Here is a 24,499-nt window from a genome sequence, read left to right on the forward strand (position 1 = left end):
AGGTTCCCTTTGAAAACTGGCTTGCCACATCAAAATCCAAAATGGCCACCACCATATGTATCAGTATATGTAAACCAGCTACCCCCATTATTTGAGGAAGCTATGCTCTCTGATGCCACTTGATTGTTGATATGTGCTGCTGACTATCCATGCTGCTGATCTCATGCTGATTTATTTCATGCTGCTGTGTTCATTCGTACTCTTCTGCTCACACAGACTCATGTTCGTGCTGCTGCTGTTGTTCTGCGTATTGTTTTTGTACCATTCGTGTTTAGTGTATTCTTAGTTTAGTTCACATCTTAGATGTTATGACTGTTTTTCTTTTACAGTTTATACTTTTGTTGGATGTAACTGGAACCCTGTGTACACAACTTCATTCATGTGGTGTGTATGACAAATAAATAAACTTGGACTTGCATCACTCTGCACTGCCCCAGACAAGAAAAAAAAACCTCCCTCTGTTCTTCTCCTCAGTGTAACTCCACTTGAATATCTTGCACAAGAACTTAGGTTTTACTTACATTCTCTGTTCAATTCCTGTCCAGAAAAACGCATCTTGAAAACTATAAACGTTAAAATTTCTCTGCGACATGTGAAAAAGTCTTGTCTAGGTTTGTTGCTGTGATCAATCAAAGCTCTATCCTGCATTTGTGTAACTTGCTGTTTTCACCGTTTCTTGCAGGCTGGAATTGAGCCTCTTTCCTCGTGTTCAGGATGAAGCACCTGTCGCACGTTCACCTCTTTCTCTTCATCCTCCTCTGCCTGTTAGGAGCCGTCACATCGCAGGTCAACCCAGGTTTGTGTTGCTACGAGAAACAAAACACTAGTGAAATCCAATGATTTTCTAGATTTAGAGAGCTTCTTATGGATTTGATATTCCCCATCAAAGTAAAAAAAGTAATATTCAGGACAATGGGCGCTTTGAAAACCAAATGTCTCTTTGGGTTTTCTGATTTAAGGATTGGCACCTTCAGGTAAAGTTTTTGTGATGGTCTTTTCAAAAGGATTGGTCATTTTTCTCTTTTGTGGAAGTGCACAAGTAACATAAAATCAGGTGAAGCCGTAAAAGAGGAGCAAATATTTGCCTGTAAAAACTTCAGCTGGATGTTTTTTTTCCCCCAGATAGATAATGAATGGCTCATCTTCTTCTGAAACGGTAATTAATAATGGCATTTAAAAAAATCTAATTCATTACCGTTTCTGAAATATAGCACAAAAAATAAATGAAAGAAAACTTATTTTGGACTTTCTTTGGAGTTTAAATTAAAACTTCAATAATAATGTTTTTAAAAACTGTAAATCTGTTTGGTTTTTTTTGAAAACCTGAAACTTAATGGAAACATGAGGTTGTGATGACAGGCCTGTTTTCTCAAACCAATAAAAATAAAAATCCCAAAACTGGGTTGAAGTAACTGTCATATTACTCATAATTCAAACTAAATAAAAAACAAATATATGAATAATGACAAATTTAGTTTTCTTTAGTAAGTCATTCTAAAAATACACAAACAACTCATGGTAAACAACCAGTAGCTCAGTTATTGTTTAGTCACAATAATTTCATACCAAACTGAGAAACTGAGGCACTAAAAATATTTTTAAAACACACAAGCAAAATAAAGAGATGTAGAGTTAGAGCTCTTAGAATGCTGCAGAGGTACCATGATATACATACATAGTATGTGAGATTATTTACAGTTTCTTTTTACATTTGTCTGTTCATAACATTTATGACTTTTTCATACAATGTGAGATTTAGTAGCGATTTTAGCCTCGTCTTTTAGGGGCTGAGATGGCAGGGCAGCTGACTCGGGACCAAAGGTCCTGGGTTCGATTCCCAGTCATTGCACATCTCGTGGTGTCTCTGAGCAGGACACCCTATCCCAAATTGCTCCCCGGGCACCTTGCACACAGTGCCTTGCGAAAGTATTCGGCCCCCTTGAACTTTTCAACTTTTGCCACATTTCAGGCTTCAAACATGAAGATATTAAATTTTCATTTTTTGTGAAGAATCATCAACAAGTGGGACACAATCGTGAAGTGGAATGAAATTTATTGGATGTGTCAAACTTTTTTAACAAATAAAAAACTGAAAAGTGCGGCATGCGATATTATTTGGCCCCCTTGTGTTAATACAGGTTTTCTTCCAGAATGGTCCTGTATTTGGCCCCATCCATCATCCCATCAATTCTGACCATCTTCCTTGTCCCTGCTGACGAAAAGCAGGCCCAAACCATGATGCTGCCGCCACCATGTTTGACAGTGGGGATGGTGTGATGAGGTGTGATGAGCTGTGTTGCTTTTACACCAAACATATCGTTTTGCATTGTGGCCAAACAGTTGGATTTTGGTTTCATCTGACCAGAGCACCTTCTTCTACATGTGTGGTGTGTCTCCCAGGTGCTTGTGACAAACTTTAAACAACACTTTTTATGTATATCTTTGAGAAATGTCTTTCTTCTTGCCACTCTTCCATAAAGGCCAGATTTGTGCAGTGTACGACTGATTGTTGTCCTATGGACAGACTCTCCCACCTCAGCTGTAGATCTCTGCAGTTCATCCAGAGTGATCATGGGCCTCTTGGCTGCATCTCTGATCAGTCTTCTCCTTGTTCGAGATGAAAGTTTAGAGGGACGGCCGGGTCTTGGTAGATTTGCAGTGGTCTGATACTCCTTCCATTTCAATATAATTGCTTGCACAGTGCTCCTTGGGATGTTTACAGCTTGGGAAATCTTTTTGTATCCAAATCCGACTTTAAACTTCTCCACAACAGTATCTCGGACCTGCCTGGCGTGTTCCTTGGTCTTCATGATGCTCTCTGTGCTTTGAACAGAACCCTGAGACTATCACAGAGCAGGTGCATTTATACAGAGACTTGATTACACACAGGTGGATTCTATTTGTCATCATCAGTCATTTGGGACAACATTGGATCATTCATAGATCCTCACTGAACTTCTGGAGTGAGTTCGCTGCACTGAAAGTAAAGGGGCTGAATAATATTGCACACCCCACTTTTCAGTTTATTTGTTAAAAAAGTTTGACACATCCAATAAATTTCATTCCACTTCACAATTGTGTCCCACTTGTTGTTGATTCTTCACAAAAAAATAAAATTTTATATCTTTATGTTTGAAGCCTGAAATGTGGCAAAAGGTTGAAAAGTTCAAGGAGGCCGAATACTTTCGCAAGGCACTGTAGCTGCCCACTGCTCCACCTGGGTTAATCCCAGTTGCAATGGGTTAAATGCAGAGAGCCAATTTGTCTTTGTATGGGGACATACAATGATGACAACACTCACTTTATTATTACATTTGTCTGTTCATAACTACATTTATGACCATTTTATACTATGTGAGATCCAGTAGCGATTTTAGCCTCTTTTTGCTCAAGCACCCCTAAATTTTAACCCAGCACCCCTGAAAAATAAAGTAAAATAAAAAATAAATAATAATAAATTATTATAGCATCTTATAGCATCTTATCTTATTATAGCAATTATGTAGCATCTTAGGTAGGGTTAGGTAGGGTGTCTGTATTGCACGCCACTAGCGTAGCGCTACTTCTTGTTGTGCCGAGCTCTCTAAAATAGTTATTGAATCAAGTGTTTATTTATGGAGGTAAGCGTAGATGTTTAACAACCTGTTAAAATACACCAGAATGCAGGAAATGGCATCTACTTTTTTCAAAAAAATCTGGGGCAGGACCCCCAGACCCCCCACCAGTGTGTCCCCCACCACATTACAAATGCTTCTGAAGCCAGTGGCCACCACGTTGTTCAAGCCAAGAGCCACTGTCAGCACTGGGGGCTAAGCCCCCCTAAAGGTCAGATTCTGGAATCGCCCCTGGTGAGATCTTTAATTTGTTTAATTCTTCAGCAAAAAAAGCACACATTTATTTCTTATATTTTAGTATTTAACTCTGTACCTTTTAGCTTTTGACTCATTGTCGCTGTTTCTTTGTGTGTGGAAGGTGGGGCATGCGTGTGCTGTAGATCCAGATATTTCACTGGAGCCTGTGGCTAATGCATACTAGACACGACACTTTGACAGAAGGAAAGTCCATTCAAACATCTGTCTTTTTCTCTCTTTGCGTGTTTCTCTGAAAGTGACCCCTCATAAGTTATATAAAAAAGGACTGCTTGTGCTCCTGATATAAGTTCAGTAAGTTTACTTTCCAGAAGATGTTTTGCAGCTGTATTCTGACTGATGTGAGTTTTATATTTAGAAATTAACACATAAAAAAAAAAAGACGACCACCTCAACCTGCTTTGATACATTCAAATAAGATGCATTTACTTAGATCTTAGTCAAAAGTTTTAGTTCTGCTGCGTTGAGCAGAGAGTCGTTTTTCCACCGTCTGGAAATAGTTTAGCAGAGCTGAGATGTTGAGTGATGCCAATTTTCCTCCTATTTAAAATTCCCAGGCAGTGGAGTTATACCATCTCTGTCTTTCCCATTTTTACGTCTGAGTGGGCGAAATTTATTTCACTGTAGAGAGGCATGAGCTCAGACCAGGACAGAAAATACCACGCAGTGCAACCATGAGGGAATGAATGAATAGAAGAAATAACCAAAACAAAGGCCTAGAATTTCTTATTACCTGCTCTCTTTCATGACACAATTTAAATTGTCATTTTATGTTGAGAGGAGGGAAATTAAATTAAAGAGCCCATATGACTTTAAATTAATCAAAGTCTGTCAATGTTAAAGCTAAACAAGATTTTTCCCACAGTGCTACTTTAAATTCAACACTCGGCCACACTGAGCCTGTTTCTCTCACATTTTTAAAGGATGTTGTTGGTCATATGAAACCCTCAGGTTCCCCCGCTGACCAGGTCCCTGCATCGGTTTTTAAAGAAGTTTTTCCCTCTATTGGACCCTCTGTTCTTGATATTATAAATAGCAGCATTGCTACAAATGTTGGTTCCTGATGTTTTTAAACATGCAGTAGTAAATCCATTAATTAAAAACCTGGACTTGACCCTTCAACTTGTTCAAATTTCAGACCGATCTCAAAATGCCCCTTTCTTTATAAAATATTGGAGAAAATAGTTTTTATTCAATTAAATGTGTTTTTGAATGAGAATGGAATATTTTAGATTTTTCAGTCTGGTTTTAAACAATTACACAGCACTGAAACAGATTTACTGAGGGTTTGTAGCAAATGCTTCTTGTCAGTTCATGATCTTTGTACTCCTGGACCTTACCACTGCTTTTGATACTGTTGACCACAGTATCCTATATGCTGGGATTACAGGTGCAGCATTACAGTGGTTCTGTTCTTATCTGGGTGACAGGAGCTTTTGTGTTAAGGTTGGTGATATATTATCTGCTTCAACGCCTCTTTCCTGTGGGGTTCCACAGGGCTCAATTCTTGGACCCCTTCTGTTTTCACTGTATCTGCTCCCTTTGGGGTCTATCCTGAGGAAACATGGTCTTTCTTTTCACTGCTGTGCTGGTTGTCAGATTTATCTGCCCTTAAAACCCAACAGTTCTTGCTCCATTCACCCTCTGTTAAAATGTCTTGATGACATCAAGGCATGGACAGCTTCAAATTTTTAAAGTTTTAATGATCAGAAAACTGAAGTTATTGTGTTTAGCCCTAGCTCTAGTGCTATCACTCATCCTGTTAACCTTGACTCTCTTGAGCCATATCTTAAACAGTCTGTTACAAATCTTGTTATGGTTTTAGACTCTTTTGATTAAGTTTAATAAGCAAGTCAACTCTGTTCTGCAGAAAAGCTTCTTCCAGTTGAGGCAGATAGCGAAGCTTAAGTCAGTGTTGACCAGATCTGACCTTGAAAAAATAGTCCATGCCTTCATTACAATCTGACTTGATTACTGTAACGCACTTTATGTTGGGATCAGTCAGGTCTCCCTTTCACATCTTCAGCTTGTCCAAAATGTTTCAGCTCGGCTCTTAACAGAAATTTGTCTCCCTATGTATTTATTTTAATGTATGTATCAGAATAGATTTAAAAATTCTCCTGTTGATATTTAAGTGCATAAATGGTCTTACAACCTCATACCTCTCTGATCTACTTGAACCTTATGTTCCTTCTCAGGTACTGAGATCATCTGACCAGCTTTTGGTTGTACCAAAAACCAGGTTGAATCTCAGTGGAGATCAAGTTTTTTCAGTCGTGGGCACTAAACGTTGAAACTATCTATTAAAAAAGTTAACAATAATATAATGAATTTGCAATAGAATATCAAAAGCCTACACAAAGTAAACCTTACAAATTTAAAAAGTGATATAAATTATAAATCCAATATAAATGAGGTGCTGCCCACCTATCCATACATTTTCCTGCACTTAAACTTAATCCAAGTCTAGAGTACAAAGTACTTAGTCAGTATTTTTTTCAAATGTTATGTAAATTAGCCGGGTTTTCAGAAGTAATATATCAAATTATTTGTATATAAATGCAAATTACCTTTTCCCTTATTACATTTTATGCAAAGTTTGGAACGTAAATAAATTTATGAATAAAAATTTGCATTCACTTCTTTAGGCTTACTCTCTATAAACAACTTGTTTATTATGTTTTAGTAATGTTCTGCTTCCCAATCCATGAAATGAATAAAATAATTAATATAACTTCACTTAAATCCAAACACTTTATTTTGATATGCAATGAGGACACAGAAAAGGATCATTAGAGCAGACTCATCATCTGCACATGACATCAGATGCCCGACATCTTTTCTTGGCTGCAAGTTCATCAGTAAGACTTTGATCAGTCTCATTTGACATTCGTTGTAGCTCTTTCCACATCAAAATCCATGATGACACTGACTACGGTTTGTGCTTCCATGACTGGTACTGGTCTGAAATATGTGCCTAAATCTATGCACAGACACTTGAATTGTGTTGTGACTTCAGGCTCTTCCATGTGTTGAAATCAGAGCAAAAATTTGGAGGAAGAGAGAAGGATAGAAAAGGCCTTGGACCTCAGCCTCTGCTGTAACTTTTCACAATTTTACTGTAAAACAAGGGTCTGGGCTAACGGGGCCACACATCCACCCCAGTTATTGTTATCAAATGCACATGCAGTGAAATAAGCGGTCTCAAATAATCTTTTATTCATAAATGGGATTGCATATTGCAGTGAATATATCCTTTAAGCCTCAAGATATGAAAGGGGTTTGTTACTCTTTTGACGCTTATTTTTAATCCTGTAAAAATTAATAATTTGACTGTCACGCTCACAAATCCCAGACTTTACTGTCTTAATGAGCTCAAGTAAAGAAAATCAATAATCACCAATTATTTAGTTTAGATCTTTTGAAGTAGGGACATATGGAAAGGTTGGCAAGTAATATCTTATAATATGTACACTATCTAAAAAAAGCCATTATGAGCAACAACAAGCACCTACTTGGTGCCCGGGAGGTGTTTCATCAGAGCTCCTTCAGGTGCCGGCTGCTTGCACCAAAGTTCACGCCAGAACATTACCCTAAGTGTTTCCTGCCATCCAGCTCTGTAATGAGCGATGAAGACGTGTACTGAAAGTGGCCCTCTTTTGGTTTAGTGCATATTTATGCATTATTTTTAATCCTTTTTTATTTTTATTTATTTATTCTTTTAGTATTAGTGCATCTATCCATCTTTATCCCCTTTTCAGGTCGCGGGAGTCACTGGTGCTCATGTCCAGCCATCACTGTGTGAGAGGTGGGGGACACCCTGGACAGGTCTCAAGTCCAGCACAGGGACACATAGAGACAATTTTTGGTTTTAATATTTTAGAATTAATATTTTCGTATTGAACTTGTTGATGTGTGAGATGACTTCTGCTGCTGTGATCCTATAATTTCTTGCAAAGGATCAATAAAGTAGCCGTCCATCCATCCTCTCTGTTTTAGATAGCTCTGTTTTGTGAAACCGAGTTTACCTCTGACTGGAGAGAAGTGCTATCAGCTTGGACCAAAGTGGGTCACGGCCGTCTTATAACAACTTTAATTTAAGGAAGCCAGCAGATTGCATCAAATCTCCACTCCATCACAACCTCCCTCAGTCTCTACAGCTTTCTGTTCTTACAATTAGTCCGTTTCACTTTCAGATGTTTTTCCCAAAAGACCTCAGATTTTGGAAAGGGACGTGCAGCATTCTGGACCGACGGCACTAAAAGAGCAGAAATGCTCTGTGGTCTTGCTCTAGTTCAGATTATACAGACTAGTTTGGCACTGAAGACCTAATATAACCCTTTTTTGTCGAAACTGATGTTGGTGAAAATTTTATTTTTCGTAAAAACGTAACTTAAAAACTGGACGTACAAAATTGAAAGAGTACAAGAACAAAAATCGAGCTTTAAAGAAGACTCCCTTATTTGTCCCTTTAAGAGAGAGAAGTTATTTGTAGGTATTTTATTTCATGACTGCACTTTGCTCTTACAAATATTCCAAAGCAAAAATGTACGTTTAACAAGCAAATAACAGATTTGTGGTAAATTTGATTTTTGCTTTATAATTTTGGTTCATTGTCTCTTGTCATCATTTTCTGGATGATACGACAGCTTCCAAAAGTATCGTAGGACTGTGGTTCAGTGGGGGGCTGCTGTGAGTGCATATAAATTCATATGACCCATAACACCCAAATCAACACTATTAATGACCAAATACTGTATTTGTAGAGAGAGTGAATGGTTGTTTGTCTTGTTTGTCTCTATGTGGACTTGTGATGGACTTGCGACCTGTCCAGGGTGTACCCCGCCCCTCGCACAATGACTGCTGGACATGGGCACCAGCGACCCCCGTCACCCAAAATGGAAGAAGAGGGTAAAGATAATGGATGGATGGATGTATTTGTAGTGAAATACACACTAGAAGTACATATCTGAACAAACTATGCTCTAAATTTTAGAAAGACAATAGTAAAAAATAATTATAATAATGATGATTTGGCTCCTTTTTATTTTGGTTGTGCAGTTTTGCAACCAGATGAGCAAAAGTAACACCGAAGGAGCTTAAAGGAAATGACTAAAAACTTTATTTTCTGACTAAACCCAAAGCTGTCAAGGCAGCAAAACTTAGAACTGAGGAGGATCACAAGGAGCATGAGGAGACACAAGGGCCAGAATGAGGCGTAAAAACAAACAATGCTCTGCTGATGTGTGGAAGACAACAGACTGAACATCTGGAACAGGCTGATGAACAAGGGGAGACACCTGAGCTGAATATTGACTGGGAACAGGTGGAAGTTGGCGTGACGATGGTCTGACCGAGTGGAGGAGAAAACTGAGGAGGAGTGAATAAGGGCTCCGAGAAAACATCTGAACTCTAGAATCACAGAACAATGAATAAACCTAATAAATCACAAAAGACAACCAACGACCCAACAAAGAGCAGATGCAGATGTTAGATCCTGACATATGTATTCATCAGGGGGAGCTGCACAACGTCCCATGGCCTTGTGCATAAATCCTATTCATATTAAAGGTGAAAATTAATATTTGATCAGTTTTTCAGAGACATTTTGTTCTGAGTTTGACTGAACTTGAAGTTTAAAACATCATTAATTATGAACTTAGTAATATTTAGTTAAGTTTAGCTCATGTAATCTTGTTTCTACTTTTATCCTTAAATTAAAAAATACAAACTCACTTGAGTTTTGGTGTTGAACTGTTTGCTTTAATCACATCAGCTTTGCACCATAACTCATGTACCTGCTGTTAGATACATAAATGTGGATCTTGAATTAAAACGAAACTTGTAAAACTACAAAATATCTGTGAGCTGTTTCTGGTTATCTGACAGGGACAGATCTGCTGTGAATCTATTTGATCATAAATGCTTTCTAATGTATATTTGCTCATTTAATGGCCAACTCTTCTACACTACCTCACACTTTGAATCCACTATAATGAGTAAATAAAGTTTTACAACAATTCAACATCTTGAACTCGGTGAATTTTATATCAGGTAATAAGTGTTTTTTTTAGGAATGCACGATATTATCAGCATGGTATCGTATCGTCCGATACTGGCGATAAAGTTAAATATCAGACATCGGCCATTCCATCTAAAAATCTCACCGATATAAAAGGCTTCCGTTTTAAGTTAATTTTTCATTAAAGAAACTGTCAAGTATATCTAATAATGCACTACTACTTGTGCACTTTCACTTGTTGCTTGTGAACAGGTTGAGTTTAGATCTGTGAAATTTTACAAATTTGCACTGTTCAAGTGTTGTCGTTGTGTTAGAGAGAGTAAATGTCAAGAATAAATGTGACATTAAACATAATCCAAGTTGAAGTGTTACATCATTTTCAGCCCCATTTTTGGCATCTGCATTTGGTTGCAGGCCAAACTGACAAAGATCATGCAGAATAATGTAGTATTTTAAGTCCACAGCAGAGAAAGTTATGTAGTCTCTGTAAGGAGGTCTAGGGGAAGATATCAGTATTGGTATCACTATCTGTTATCGGCCAAATAAGTTTTAACATGTCGGCACATCGGATATCGGCCAAAAATCCAATATCGTGCATTCCTAGATTTTAGTTTAAAAAAATTAATTACCACTCAATTAAATTAGAATGCAATATAGATTATTTTAGAAATTCCTTTTATAATGTACTTTCCTGGATGTTTTAGTAGTCTACCAGTGTGTCTGCTTATCTTCGCCACACACACACACACACTGCCTTTTATGTCTCAGGTGTGTGTCGGTACGCTCTGGGCATGTCAAGCGGGCAGATACCAGATGAGGACATCTCTGCATCGAGCCAGTGGTCTGAATCCACAGCTGCCAGATACAGCAGGTGCGTCTGATAAATCATAGTCCATAAGATGTTTACCATGATCACGATGAGTGGGTAATTTCGTCTGCTGTGCCTGTTTTATTTGAAGTAAATGACAAATCAGTGTAATATAGTTCTACTTGCAGCCACACAATTACAGAAGGGTGTGTGTGTGTCAGTGGAAGCTTGGTGGCCCTCACATGATCAGAATAATGATCTAATACTGTTTCTCCTTCTGACCTGGTTGTAATTTCAGTCCTTCTTACCCTGAATCACCACTTGCAATAAAGTTTTTCCCCTTTTTATCCTGTCACAGGTTTTCCTTTACTACTTTTCAAGTTTTCTTTCCTGCTGTAAATTCTAAAGTGAACATCCACCCACTTTACACCGACCCTTTCCTTTTCCCTCCCCACCCCCAAGACTGGACTATGAGGAGGGTGACGGTGCCTGGTGTCCAGAAATAACAGTGGAACCAGACCAGCTGAAGGAGTTCCTCCAGATTGACCTGCGCTCACTCCACTTCATCACCCTTGTGGGCACCCAGGGTCGTCACGCCGGGGGAATGGGCAACGAGTTTGCCCAGACGTACAAGCTCAAGTACAGCCGTGATGGCAGTCGCTGGATTTCCTGGAGAAACAGGCAGGGAAGACAGGTGATGTCTGCACCCTCCCAACCAACGTCCATCAAAAATCAACTGCTTGTAAAGGATTTTTTGGCCAACGATTGCTCTCACTTGTTGTGGCTTGATGTACGTTTGTCTTGCAGGTGATTGAAGGGAACAGGAACACCTATGACATTGCTCTCAGGGACTTGCAGCCGCCCATCATCGCTCGCTTGGTTCGCTTTATGCCGGTGATAGACCACTCCATGAATGTCTGCATGAGAGTGGAGCTTTATGGCTGCGAATGGCTGGGTAAGATGGTTTATTTATTTATTATTATTATTTTATTATTTTGTGGGGAGAGGAAAGGGAATACTGGTTTGTAGCTTTCAAAATAGGTAGAAGGAATGGAAACAAAATACAGATTGACACAGGAAGCCCCAAGATGTCCAGTAAAGTCAAGTCAAAGTTCTTTATTGTCATACGCACCACATGTGGTGCATGTGGTGGAACAAAATTGTGCACAGGTTCCCAGTTACATCCAACAAAAGTAAAAATTGTAAAGAAAAACAGTAATAAGAGCTAAGATATGAACTAAGAAATACGCTAAACAAAGAATACACTAAACACTAATAATACAAAAACAATACGCTGAACTACAGCACGAACAACTAAAGAAACAACTAAAGATACATATACTTTATTTAAAAAAACACACACAAAAGAGCTGACGTGGCAGCACAACTTCAAATCCGAGGGCCACACAGAGAACAAACACAAAGAGCACGTAGGAGGCCAGCGCTTGTGGCAAGAGAGCCAGTAATCCACTGCTGCTGAGTACTGGGACAAAAACCAACTATATGGGACAGAGGTGAATGGAAAGTTGAAGCACCTCAATTGATTGCTAACTGGGGACAGGCTGACTGGAAAATTACTGAGGGTGAATGAGAAATGGCTCAGGAAACATAAAATATAGACCGATAGGTAAAAACACAGGGCTCCAAGAAGAATCCCAAGATACAGAAAACAAAACAATCACAAGGAAAATATGAACGAATTAACAACAAGTCACAAAAAATCCATTAATTCTGACACCGCCACTGTGACCAGTCACCCCATTACACTGTAAAAACAGTGGAAACAATAAAGAACATCTGTCTTTAATCTTCTAGATTCGTGCTCAGTCTCACACTTAAATCTAACTCAAATTACAAGATGCATTATCAGACAATAGTGTTCAGTGAGGTTTTGTACATTTACAGCAAAAAAAACAAACGTTTTTTTACACCAAAAAGGTTTAAGATCCACGAAGAAACACAGATGGAAACAGAGTTTTGAGAAACATCTGTCCAGCAAAACAGTTCATCAGGAAGACTGCATTGTGTGCGTGATGCTGTAAGACGTATAAAGGTGTTTAAAACACTTTGAACTTCCAGGAACTGAAGCCATCTGAACGTTTTATGAGATCTTGAAGCAGAACTGAATTTAAAATCCCTCACTTAGGCTGATCTTCCTTAAATCAGCAGCGTTAACATCTTTTATTGTGTGTACATGACTGTTTTTACATCCGATACGTTCATCGTTCTGGTTTACTAGTGATGACGATAACTGAATAAACAGTTAAAGTGTTCAAACTCAGTTTTAATTGCCAGATGAACTCGGTAGAGCCCTTCAAAACACAAGATCCAATTAGGTGACGAATGAACAGAAAAATCTCTGATCGTTTTTTACAGTTGCCCTTGTTCTTTTAAATAACAGCTAAATAAATTACTTTTAAAGTCTGACCTTTTTTCTGTGGTCAGAACAATTTTAGATATATTCTCTTTATTACTACAATTACATTACGGCAGTTGTACCATGTTCAAAAAACAAACAAACATAAAACCACTTAGATAGTTTAATGAAACTATTTATACTTGGCAAAAACAAAAAGTAATGATCTGTAGGATCAACGGGACTCCTCTCTTTATGACCTCTGACCTAAAATCATCTGCCAGTAACTAAAGATCATGCAGACTGATTCCTGGTGGTTTTTGCACGTGGACTTTTTGAACACATTCAGTAGAGAAAGATAAAATTCTTATATATTCTTTTAAATCTTGGAAGAAACAACATTAATAGAAAAGGTTTTATTTGAGTTGCCCTTTATTATGCCTTAGGTCAGTTTTAGCGACTGAAAACACTTAGTGACTCTGTACTTTACAGTTTTAAACAATGTTTTGTTTCCATTGTTTTCTGCCAATGTGCAGGAGATAGTGACAAAGTCCTCTTGATGAAAATGAAGCATTCCCGTATGTTCACAGACGGTCTTGTTTCATACAACGTTCCTGTCGGACAACAAATGAACCTGCCTGCTTATCCCGTTTATCTCAACGACTCTGTCTATGATGGAGCTATTATCCACAGGTGTGTGAATAATTCATGTCTTCTTACTACGTTGGGTTGGTTTGTTTCTTGTCTGGCATCTGTGCTTCTTCTCCTTCGCAGTGCTGTTTTGCTGTCACCATAGCAAAAACACAGAAACGCACCAGAGTGGTAAGTGGGTTCAGGCTGTTTCTGTTGGGAATAGTTTCCCGGGAATGACTGACCAAGCAGTCGTAAATTTTCTAAACCAAAAAGAACAAGTCAGGGGATTTGTTAAGTTTGGGTAAAATCATGCGAATAATGACTTCCAGGACAAAAAGACACTTCTCAAAGGAACAATTCGTTGTAGGAAAAAACTTACAGAACATTAGAACCAAAAGCTAGAGGACATTTGCTGGTAAATGCCCCCACCTTGTGGCTGAAAATAAAACCTTTGGCCAGTAATGCTCCAATGTTTTGCTGCTTTGTGTGTCAGTATGACAGAAGGTTTGGGCCAGCTGACTGATGGGGTGTGTGGTGAAGATGACTTCACTCTAAGTCACATCCACAATGGGTGGCCAGGGTACGACTACGTGGGCTGGAACAACGAGAGCTTCCCCGATGGATTTGTTGAAATCATGTTTGAGTTTGACCGTATACGAAACTTTACCTCCATGAAGGTGAGATTCCAAAGAAAGCAAGATGATTCCCCCACCCCACCCCCTATACTTACACTATCCACATGTGCACAGGTTCACTGCAACAACATGTACTCCCGCCATGTCAAGGCCTTCAGACAAGTGGTTTGTTACTTCCGCTCCGATTCAGACTGGGAAACCACACCACTCTCTTTCAGACCCGTGGGAGACGAGAGGAACCCAAGCGCTCGATTTGTCTCCATCAACCTGGCCAATCACATGGCCAGTGCCATCAAGTGCCAGTTCTACTTTGCTGATGCGTGGATGCTGTTCAGTGAGATCACCTTCCAGTCAGGTACACACTGTACATATTTATAAACTGTATTTCGTCTGGAGTTTGGTTAGATCGTTTCTTGTTCTGGTTTGTTTCAGACACGGCCATGTACAACACAACGCTGGTTCCACCCTGGACTGCAATTCCAGCAAACACAGGTGAGGGGTTAAATCCTAAACACACATTGTTACTATCTACTTACAACTTGTAAGACATTACACTTCCATGACAACTGAATGAAACTTTTCTTCACTTGGCTTATGAGAGCATAGCAATCATTGTGAGCGCACACATTCAAAACAGTAGATGAAGAAAAATACAGTAAGATGAAAAGAAGAGAGAGTTTTTGTTGCTCTGGACTAAAACCTTTTTCTCAACATCAAAGTTCATGCTCAATAATCCAGGTTATAAATCCAACAAAGTTCAGTCACATCATCTGGATGGTTTCTTTTTTTTTAACGTTTCGTCCTTCATCCAAAGGACGTCTTCAGTCTGAGGAGCCACAACAAACTCAGTCCCACAAGCAACACACTCACATAGTAGACGAACCAGTTTGCTGGTGATAAAGTGGTTTCTGGGGCCTGACCTCTACCCCGTTGACTCCTCTGAGGCAGCCATAGTCAAAGTGGATCAAAACATCAAAGTTCATGCATCATTGAAGTTCATGCTTCATCATCCATCAGTAATCCAGGTAAATCCACGTTCTTCAGACTGATGAAGTCCTTTGGCTGAAGGACGAAACATCTAAAAAAAAGTTCTGATGACCTGACTGAACTTGAACTTTGTTGGATTTTTTACCTGGATTATTGAGCATGAACTTTGATAAGACAAGATTTAACCTTTTTTGTTGTTATCTACCTGGATGATTGAGCTTACAACCCTTTTTCATGAACTTTGATGTTTTGAACCACTTTGGCTAATGCTGCCTCAGAGTAGTTTGTGGGAGAGAGGTCAGGCCCCAGAAACCATCTTATCACCAGCAAACTGGTTGGTCCACTATGTTAGTGTGCTGCTTGTGGGACTGAGTTTGTTGCAGCTCCTCGGACTGATGAAGCCCTTTGGATGAAGGATGAAACATTTCAACAACAACAACAAAAAAAGAAACTGTCCAGGTGACCTGACTGAACTTTGAACCAGATTTGGCCTGTGGCTCTTGACTTTTAAGACATCTGTGAGATTGAAGTTGTTTTGACAGAACCAGTTCACTTTAATCTTGTCCCTGCTCAGAGCAGCTGATAATACAACATTCCAGTCAGAATTAAACTCTCGCTCCAAACTGAAGTCTGACAAAAAGGATATCTAGAGGAGTAAGATATTCAACATGCATACTTCAAAATATCTGCGCTATCACTTTACTGACGTGCAACTAACAATGAGTGTTTATGTAACAGTGTTGGCTGCCATAAAAACTATCTACGCACATTTTGCAAGAAGTGAAGCCATTAAATAGTCAACAAATGTATTTAAGCAGGAAGCCCGGCTCCCACATGTGCGTAAAGTGAACAGTCTCTTGAATATCTTCAACAGGCGTCTCTCCACATCCCTTCCCAGAAGACGACCCCACACATAAGCTGGATGACAGCAACACTCGGATTCTGATTGGCTGCTTAGTGGCCATCATCTTCATCCTTGTGGCCATTATTGTCATCATCCTGTGGAGGCAGGTGTGGCAAAAGATGATGGAGAAGGTGAGCTCATTCCTTTGTTTTCTCTCGGCTTCACATCAGCAATAGTCTGTTCTTATACAATTTGTGCATTCACGTTTTAAGTTTTTCTCTGGGACAAAGTCCAATTTATTTCACCTCTGTCTTTATTTTAGGCTTCTCGTAGGATGCTAGATGATGAACTAACTGCTAGCTTATCAATACAGAGTGAGACTTTTGTGCTTAATCCCAACCGGTCGGATACAGCCAACGACCAGGAGTCTAATTCTGCATATGAGCGCATCTTCCCACTTGGTCCAGACTACCAGGAGCCATCACGCCTCATATGTAAGCTCCCAGAGTTCGCACAGAGCTTAGAAGAACCCGGTATGCTCAACCACACACACACACATCTGTTTTACAGAAAATCTTTTTGTTGTACTTGTACAGTTACAGTGCATCATGTTGTATTTCAGCTTCAACCAGCACAGGAGCATCCAAATCCAACCCTACAGGTGCAGCCCAAGATGGCGCCCCTCACTATGCAGAGGCAGACATCGTCAACTTGCAGGGTGTCACTGGAAGCAACACGTATGTGATCCCTGCTGTGACTATGGACCTGCTGTCTGGGAAGGATGTTGCTGTGGAGGAGTTCCCCAGAAAGCTGCTCATATTTAAAGAGAAGCTGGGAGAGGGCCAGTTTGGAGAGGTGTGTGTTCTTCTCCGCTGCTGTTTTAGATTTAAAGTGAAAACACTAGTCGGAGCTCGTACTTTCCTCCCTGGTTTAGGTACACCTGTGTGAAGCAGAGGGAATGCAGGAATTTATGAACGAAGAGTATTCATTTGACGTCCCCAAGGACCAGCCGGTCTTAGTGGCTGTGAAGATGCTCCGTTCAGACGCCAGCAAGAACGCAAGGCGAGCTGCTTTTGTGATCAGAGCTGAAATTAGAGAGAAAACAGAAAATCAGTTCAACACGCAGCCTAAACTGTTGCGGATTGTTTTTATTTTTTCCCAGGAATGACTTCCTTAAAGAGATAAAGATAATGTCACGTTTAAAGGACCCCAATATCATTCGTCTGCTGGCCGTGTGCATCTACAGCGACCCCCTCTGTATGATTACAGAGTACATGGAAAATGGAGATCTCAACCAGTTTCTGTCCCGTCATGAACCAGAAGGACAGCTTGCTCTGCTCAGTGACACACCTACTGTCAGGTCAGTGAGAACCCGCTTTGTTTAACCTTTTATCATCCGCTACCAAAAGTTGGGGCAGTAAAGTTTGTCCGTAACAGATTTTAATGAAACTCAGAAAGTCATCAGTGGATGTGCATCTACAAGAGTCAACCTAATTTAAGATGGCGGCCACAGCAAATCTCGTCGCACACAAAAAAGTCTCCAACTCGGTCAGTTTTACAAGACACTGAGCTAAACTTTGTGGGGTAGTAGCCAACAGATTCCCAACACAAGCACCAACAGCTTGTGAAAGTACAATATTCATTCAACCTTTATTTATACAGGTTAGTCTCAATGAGTCACAAGAACTCATTTACAAGAGAGACCTGATTCAAACAAAGAACACAGATGAGTTACAAACAACAATAAAGAGCCATAAAATGCGCATAAATGAAAAGTAAATAAAAGTAGCGATAAAAACAAAATTAAAAACTAGCTACATTATGAAACAAGATTTAAAAAAACTAAAAACAGGAACATGTCTGCATTGGTTTTGCCATGAATTTAACAATAGTTGAAAATCCCTTAGAGAGGTCAAGGTCGAGAGCTTCAGATCTTTTTGTAAGACATTCCAGGAAACAGGAGCGGAATAGGAGAAGGCCCTTTTGCCTAGTTCAGTCCTCACTGAGGGAACACTGCAGGTAATGATGTCCTGAGAGTGCACGCTGTAACTGCACTGACGATGTGACATGTAGGAGATGCATGAAGGCAGCAGACCAAGAAGTGATTTAAAGATGAAAATGTACCAGTGAGAGAGTCTGCGTGAAGTTAATGATGTCCAGTTAACCAGTGAATACAGGGTGCAGTGGTGGGTACGGTAGTTACAGCCAGTTATGAATCTTAGCGCACCATGACAGACGGTGTCCAACATTAGCAGGGTGCTTGTAGGAGTGTTCATGATAATAATGTCACCATAATCAATGGAGGGAAGGAAAGTCGCAGTTACAAGGTGTTTCCTAGCATTCAGAGTTAGACAGGATGCTTGTCTCTGCTTGGGGCCTCTGCTTGTCAGACAGGCCCCCTCCCTCTCGGTTTTCAAGTCCTGTTTAAAAACTCATTATTATTCGGAGGCTTTCAACACAAGATGATCTGTGTTTTGATCCTGTATGCTCCACACTGGTTTGTCGTCATTATCTGCATCGTTTTTTGTCTATATTCTGATTTACCTCATTTTGTATTTTGCTTGGTGTGTTACCTGTTGTTTGTCTGTACAGCACTTTGGTTGGCCTTGTAGCTGTTTTAAGTGCTTTATAAATAAAGTGGTATGGTATGGTATGGTATGGTATGGTATGGTATGGTATGGTATGGTACGGTATGGTATGGTAGGATATATTTCTGAAAAACAAACAAAATTTAACTTTCAGTTTCTTTACCAAGTTTTCGATAGGTGGTTTAAAAGGGAGATGTGCATTGACCAAGATTCCCAAGTATTTCTAATCCACAACCTAAATAGGAACACCATTCGTAGATAAGGTAGGAGGATGGACTGCTGGTACCGACTTTGTGTTTGAAAACAACTGTGAAGCAGTCGTGCTGTGTCGTTTCCTGAAGCCAGATTGATGGGGAGCTAAGATGTTAAAAGAATCCAAATACCTTGACTTGAGAGTTTAGCAGTTTTTCTAAAACGTTAGAGAGAATGCAGAGTTTAGAGATTGGTTGATCTTTAACTCAGTTTGGGATTTTTTATTTTTATTTTTTGTCATATACAGTCATAATCAGTGTGTTAAATATTGAAAATAAACTTACCACAGATGTAGGAAGACACACTGGAGTCTTTTTTTTTTATGGTGAGTGCTTACAGGCAAACATTATTAAACGTAAAAAAATATTATTTTAAAGAATCATGTGCAGGTTACAAGTTGCGTGTTTTTGTAAAAATCTAAAAAATAAATGGAAAATAAATCTAAATGAAAAATTGACTGTACTTATATAGCACCTTTCTATCTAATAAAGATACTCAAAGTTCTTTACAAAACAATCTGTGCCCCCATTTACCTCCACACACACATTCATACAGCACTCTACTAGAGCTCTACAAAGATAATCTCAATCTGTAGAGACTAATCAGTGCTTTTAGATCACATTCATACAGCAATGGGACACACATCAGAGCCAATGAGGGGTTCAGTGTCTTGCCCAGGGACACTTTGGCATGTAACTGCTGGTGGAATCGAACCCCCAACTCTCCCATTTGAGGACGACTGCTCTAACCACTCAGCCACAGCTGCCCCCATTTAATCTAACTGTGACTAGAATGAATTCAAGTGTCCTAAGCAAGTATAATCTGCAGCCAAAAATCCCTTTTCTGTTTGTGATTTAAATCAGTGATTCCCAACCCTGGTCCCTGAGGAACACCATACTGCATGTTTTAGTTGTTTCCCTGCTCCAACACAGCTGATTTGAATGAATGGGTGATTAACAGGCTTCTGCAGAACTTGAGGAAGTAATTAAATCACTGAATCAGGTGTGTTGGACAGAGAAACAACTAAAACATGCAGTATGGTGTCCCTCAAGGACCAGGGTTAGGAACCACTGATTTAAATAATCTCTTGTTTATGACTAGGAGGTAGTGTTGTAGTGCTTGAGATCGGTCTCAAGACCACTTTTTGATGGTCTCGGTCTTTTCTCGGTCTCAGACATTGAGGACTCTGGATTTTATTTCAAAATCAGCCAAGACCACGAGTATTGTCCAGTTTGTTTTTATTGGATACAAAACATACTGCTTTAAAGCCAAGTGATAATGTGACTCATTGCTAAATACATTTTTTGTTACCGCTGTCACACCCACCCCCTTTCACTCGCACGTGTCACTCCCAGTGTGGCCAGATTGAGCAGTTTACTGCCAATTGGGTGGTTTTCATTTTGATTTTGCTGGGAACTCTGGGACGATTTTTGTTGGATTGTTGCATTTTGCCACATATTGTTAAATTACCTTGGCTTGTACTGATGTGTGTTCATGTTCAAACAGTAAATATACAGTAACAATATATTGACTGGGCAGATTTTTGTCGTATATGGCAGTTTTTAACAGATTTTTGGGCTGAAAAACCTAGACTCTATCTGGCAACACTGGTCACTCCAAGAAAATGAGAAGTGATTGTCTGGCGTGGGAGAAGATGTCTGACATATCATCAGTTATAAAATTTGGCTATTTAAATCACAAAGAATATACTTGTAACTAATGCAACTATATGGTTATCTTTGGTCTTGAGTTTGGACTTATGAAGAGTGTTTTGCCACTGCAGTTTTTTTAAGACTTGGCATGTGATGAAACTGCTTCCAATTTAACATTTGTGTAATTTTATTGTTGCATCACATGAAGTTAGGCTGCTGAATGTCTGATTTCCTTATGTAGCTTTGAAAATTTATAAAAGCTGAAAAAAGTTATAAAAATATGTAATAATAGAATTTTACATTTCATTTATTTTATTTGAGGTCTTGGTCTTGACTTGGTCTCGGACCCTAAAAGTCTTGGTCTTGTCTTGGTCTCGGTACACTCTGGTCTTGGTCTTGACTTGGTCTCAGGTTAGGCGGTCTTGAACACAACACTACTAGTAACAAAGCTAAAACTTTCAGACTCCACATTTTCATGGTTATGACAAAATGGATCAACTCAAACCTGCCTCCTTCTTATGAATATGCAGAACAGTCACAGAAAGGTCTTTTGTATTCCTCAGTCTCTTATCTCCAGTCTCTATCTCTCACTGATTGAAACTGATGGTCCCCAGGATCTATGGCTTCATGTCTTGCAGGAGAAACCCGATTGTGTGGGGGAGGATTCATGGTCATGGGTCCAGGCAGTACCTGTTGACCCATATAGGAATACAATGATGTTCTCATCCAGGTTGTGTTAGAAAAAAATGAGCCCAAAGTTCATATTTTTAATGGATTGGTTTAGGATCAGACTTTGACTCTGCACATTTCCATAAGCAGTCTTGGCAGGTCTGCAGTGGTTCTGAGGGCTTCATCATTTAAAGGGTTGACTTTTGTTCATCTTTCCATTTGATGTTCAAGTTCAAGTAGGTTTTATTGTCATTCTCATCACATGTGGTACATGAGGTGGAACGAAATTCACCACTCGCTCCCCATGAGATCGGATGCTTCTCTCCCTCCCTCCCTCTCCGCTTTGCTTTGCTGCTCTGTCTGTGAAATTGCTGTGAGACTCTCTTGCATTTCTTCCGAACCATAATTATGGACTTGTTTTGACCAGTTGGTCCCTCAACTCAATTTACAACATTTCTTTGAAGAGAAGGCAGGCTTTGGGCGAGCCGATTTACCCTGTTGGCACGTACGCAGCTGGATATCTCATCGACTGGAAAACTTGATGATGTGTCTATCTCTGCTGCCATCTGTGGATTTTAAGGACGCATATTTAATTGGATTCACGATAACTGGTTCCTGCTTTTTGGATTCAGCTAGTGCTGGTTTTATCTACAATCAAGGAAGTCGTCAGCAGCAAATTTGGACCCGATCACGCTGCTTGCCTTTATGATGGCTTGGTTCATGTCTGGAGTACCTGGACTCAAATGCTTTGGGCTGAATGGATCAGATCTTGGGGGTTTTTACTCAGTCACGTTCCATCGGTGTGGCCATGTTGATTTGGACATTTCAGAACCAAGTGGACCAACACAGACTCAAGGTTGATGTTATTAAGTTCTGCCTGTCCCCAAAACAACTGTGTGTTTATCTAAATTTTGGTCGCCTTGGCTGTCCTTGAAGGCCACCTTATCTAAAGTCGCCTGGAGAACATGTGATCTGATGCTCACCACCCCCTCCCTGAGGAATTTCCAACTGATAACCAGATGAGCCAGCTGAATAAACTTTGTATCATCATTTCAGGACTCTTGGATTCTCACAGAGGTTATTCTTGGCCATTTCTCGACATACCTCGAGAATGTTTATGGATCTCACCGGAGGACATTGACTGATTACAGTGCCCTCGAGAGCATCTATAAGCGTTGTTGACCGCTCTCGTCTCTGATGCAGAATGTCTACGTAAATAAGTGCTTGTTTGTGCGAGGTGTTTTTTCAATATTAGAGGTTTTTCTCAGCCAAGAAAAAAGTCTGATAGGAATTTTTTTAACCTCCAACTCCTACATGTGTCTAGTTAACCACTATTTTTGTCTGTCCAAACAGGTCTCACTTGTAAATGAGTCTTCGAGGCTCAATGTGATTTATCTGTTTAAATAAAGGTTGAATGAAAAATTGTGTACACAGGATCCCAGTTACATAAAAAAAAATAGCAAAACTATAAATTGTTAAAGAAAACGGTAAATAAAAATCTAAGATATAAACTAAGATATACGCTAAACACTAATAATGCAAAACAAAACGCTGAACAACAGCAGCACGAACATGAGTCTGTGTGAGTAGATGAGTACAAATGAATACAGCAGCATGAAATAATCAGCAGCGTGGATAATTATTAGAATCACCAATTAAAGTAGCATTACAGTGATTATTCTGGTTAGAGATTCATGAGTCCAACAGCTTCAGGGTAGAAGCTGTTCCTCAGTCTAGTGGTTCTACACTTAATGCTCCTCAACCTCCTTCCTGAGGGGAGCGGGGCAAAAAGTGTGTGTGCTGGGTGAGTGGAGTCTTTCATGATGCAGGTGGCCCTCTTCCTGCATCTGGAGGCGTAAATGTCTGATGGTGGGGAAACCGACTCCAACAGACTTCTGTGCAGCCTTCACCACTCTCTGCAAAGCTTTTCTTTCTGCAGCTGTGCAGCCTCCATGCCACACATTGATGCTGGAGCACAGGATGCTCTCCACTGCACACCTGTAGAAGGAGGTGAGGACTGAGCTTCCCAGTCCAGCTCGTCTCAGTCGTCTGAGGAAGTAGAGTCTCTGATGAACTTTCTAGATCAGGCTGGTAGTTTTGTTGTCCCAGCTGAGGTTGTCATTCATGTGCACACCCAAGTACTTGTAGCTGGAGACCACTTCCACCGCAGATCCTCTTATATTCAGTGGGGGTAGGTGTGTTTGTTCTGTCGGAAGTCCACGACCACACCACATAGGTGCTATCTCTCACAACAGAAGGAGGATGTCATTCTAAGTTTCCACCTTCCAGTCTCTTTACATGCAACATAACAAGCTGCAACCTATGTGCATTCTTTCAAGTAATGCTTGTAGGAATGCACATAGGCTTCATTTCTCTCTCGTTGTTCTACAAACAATGGTATTCCTTGAAGAAATATTACATGGCCACAGTGGGCTTTTATTTTTCTTCAAATTGTCACTCATAATAATATATTCTCATCTCTTCTTCAGCTTTAGCAATCTGTGCCACATGGCCACTCAAATAGCCTCTGGAATGAAGTACCTCTCGTCTCTGAAGTTCGTCCACCGAGATTTAGCCACACGCAACTGCTTGGTGGGCAAAAACTACACAATAAAAATTGCTGACTTTGGCATGAGCAGGAACTTGTACAGCGGGGACTATTACCGCATCCAGGGCCGAGCGGTGCTGCCCATACGGTGGATGTCGTGGGAGAGCATTCTTCTGGTGAGGACTGCTTTTAAACTTTCTGTTCGTACTGCGTTTCCAAATGTGCTCAGTGTATTTTCCTGTGCAGGGTAAGTTTACCACAGCGAGTGACGTTTGGGCCTTTGGTGTGACACTGTGGGAAATCCTCAACTTCTGCAAGGAGCAGCCCTACTCTCAGCTCACCGATGAGCAGGTGATAGAAAACACGGGGGAGTTTTTCAGGGACCAGAAACGACAGGTGATTATGGATAAAAGCATTTGTTTCCTTAAAAGCTCCATAGGTGTCCCAGGCTTCATTTCTCTCTCGTTGTTCTGCAGATCTACCTGCCTCAACCTGTTCTGTGCCCAGACTTGCTTTACCAGATCATGCTAAGCTGCTGGAGGAGAAACGCAAAGGAACGGCCCTCCTTCCAGGAAATACTCGCAGCACTCTTGGATTTACAGCTTTAAGCCAGAGCAACACTCCATGAAGTTTTTA

The 24,499-nt window shown here is 40.0% G+C and overlaps 1 protein-coding gene across 1 annotated transcript; it reads left to right on the top strand.

Moving 5' to 3' along the window:
- Positions 1 to 714: 714 nt before the first annotated feature.
- ddr2a (discoidin domain receptor tyrosine kinase 2a) lies at positions 715 to 24,471 on the top strand. Its single transcript, XM_037674826.1, has 16 exons — positions 715 to 796; positions 10,660 to 10,762; positions 11,162 to 11,393; positions 11,507 to 11,654; positions 13,646 to 13,748; positions 14,182 to 14,365; positions 14,438 to 14,678; positions 14,756 to 14,815; positions 16,185 to 16,345; positions 16,477 to 16,687; positions 16,777 to 17,009; positions 17,089 to 17,216; positions 17,317 to 17,514; positions 23,805 to 24,039; positions 24,110 to 24,259; positions 24,340 to 24,471. The coding sequence occupies exons 1-16, from the start codon at positions 715 to 717 to the stop codon at positions 24,469 to 24,471; spliced, it is 2,601 nt and encodes an 866-aa protein (XP_037530754.1).
- The last annotated feature ends 28 nt before the right edge of the window (positions 24,472 to 24,499 follow it).

Source organism: Nematolebias whitei, chromosome 3 (genome assembly GCF_014905685.2).
Source record: "Nematolebias whitei isolate Nwh7 chromosome 3, NemWhi1, whole genome shotgun sequence".
Classification (NCBI taxonomy): domain Eukaryota; kingdom Metazoa; phylum Chordata; class Actinopteri; order Cyprinodontiformes; family Rivulidae; genus Nematolebias; species Nematolebias whitei.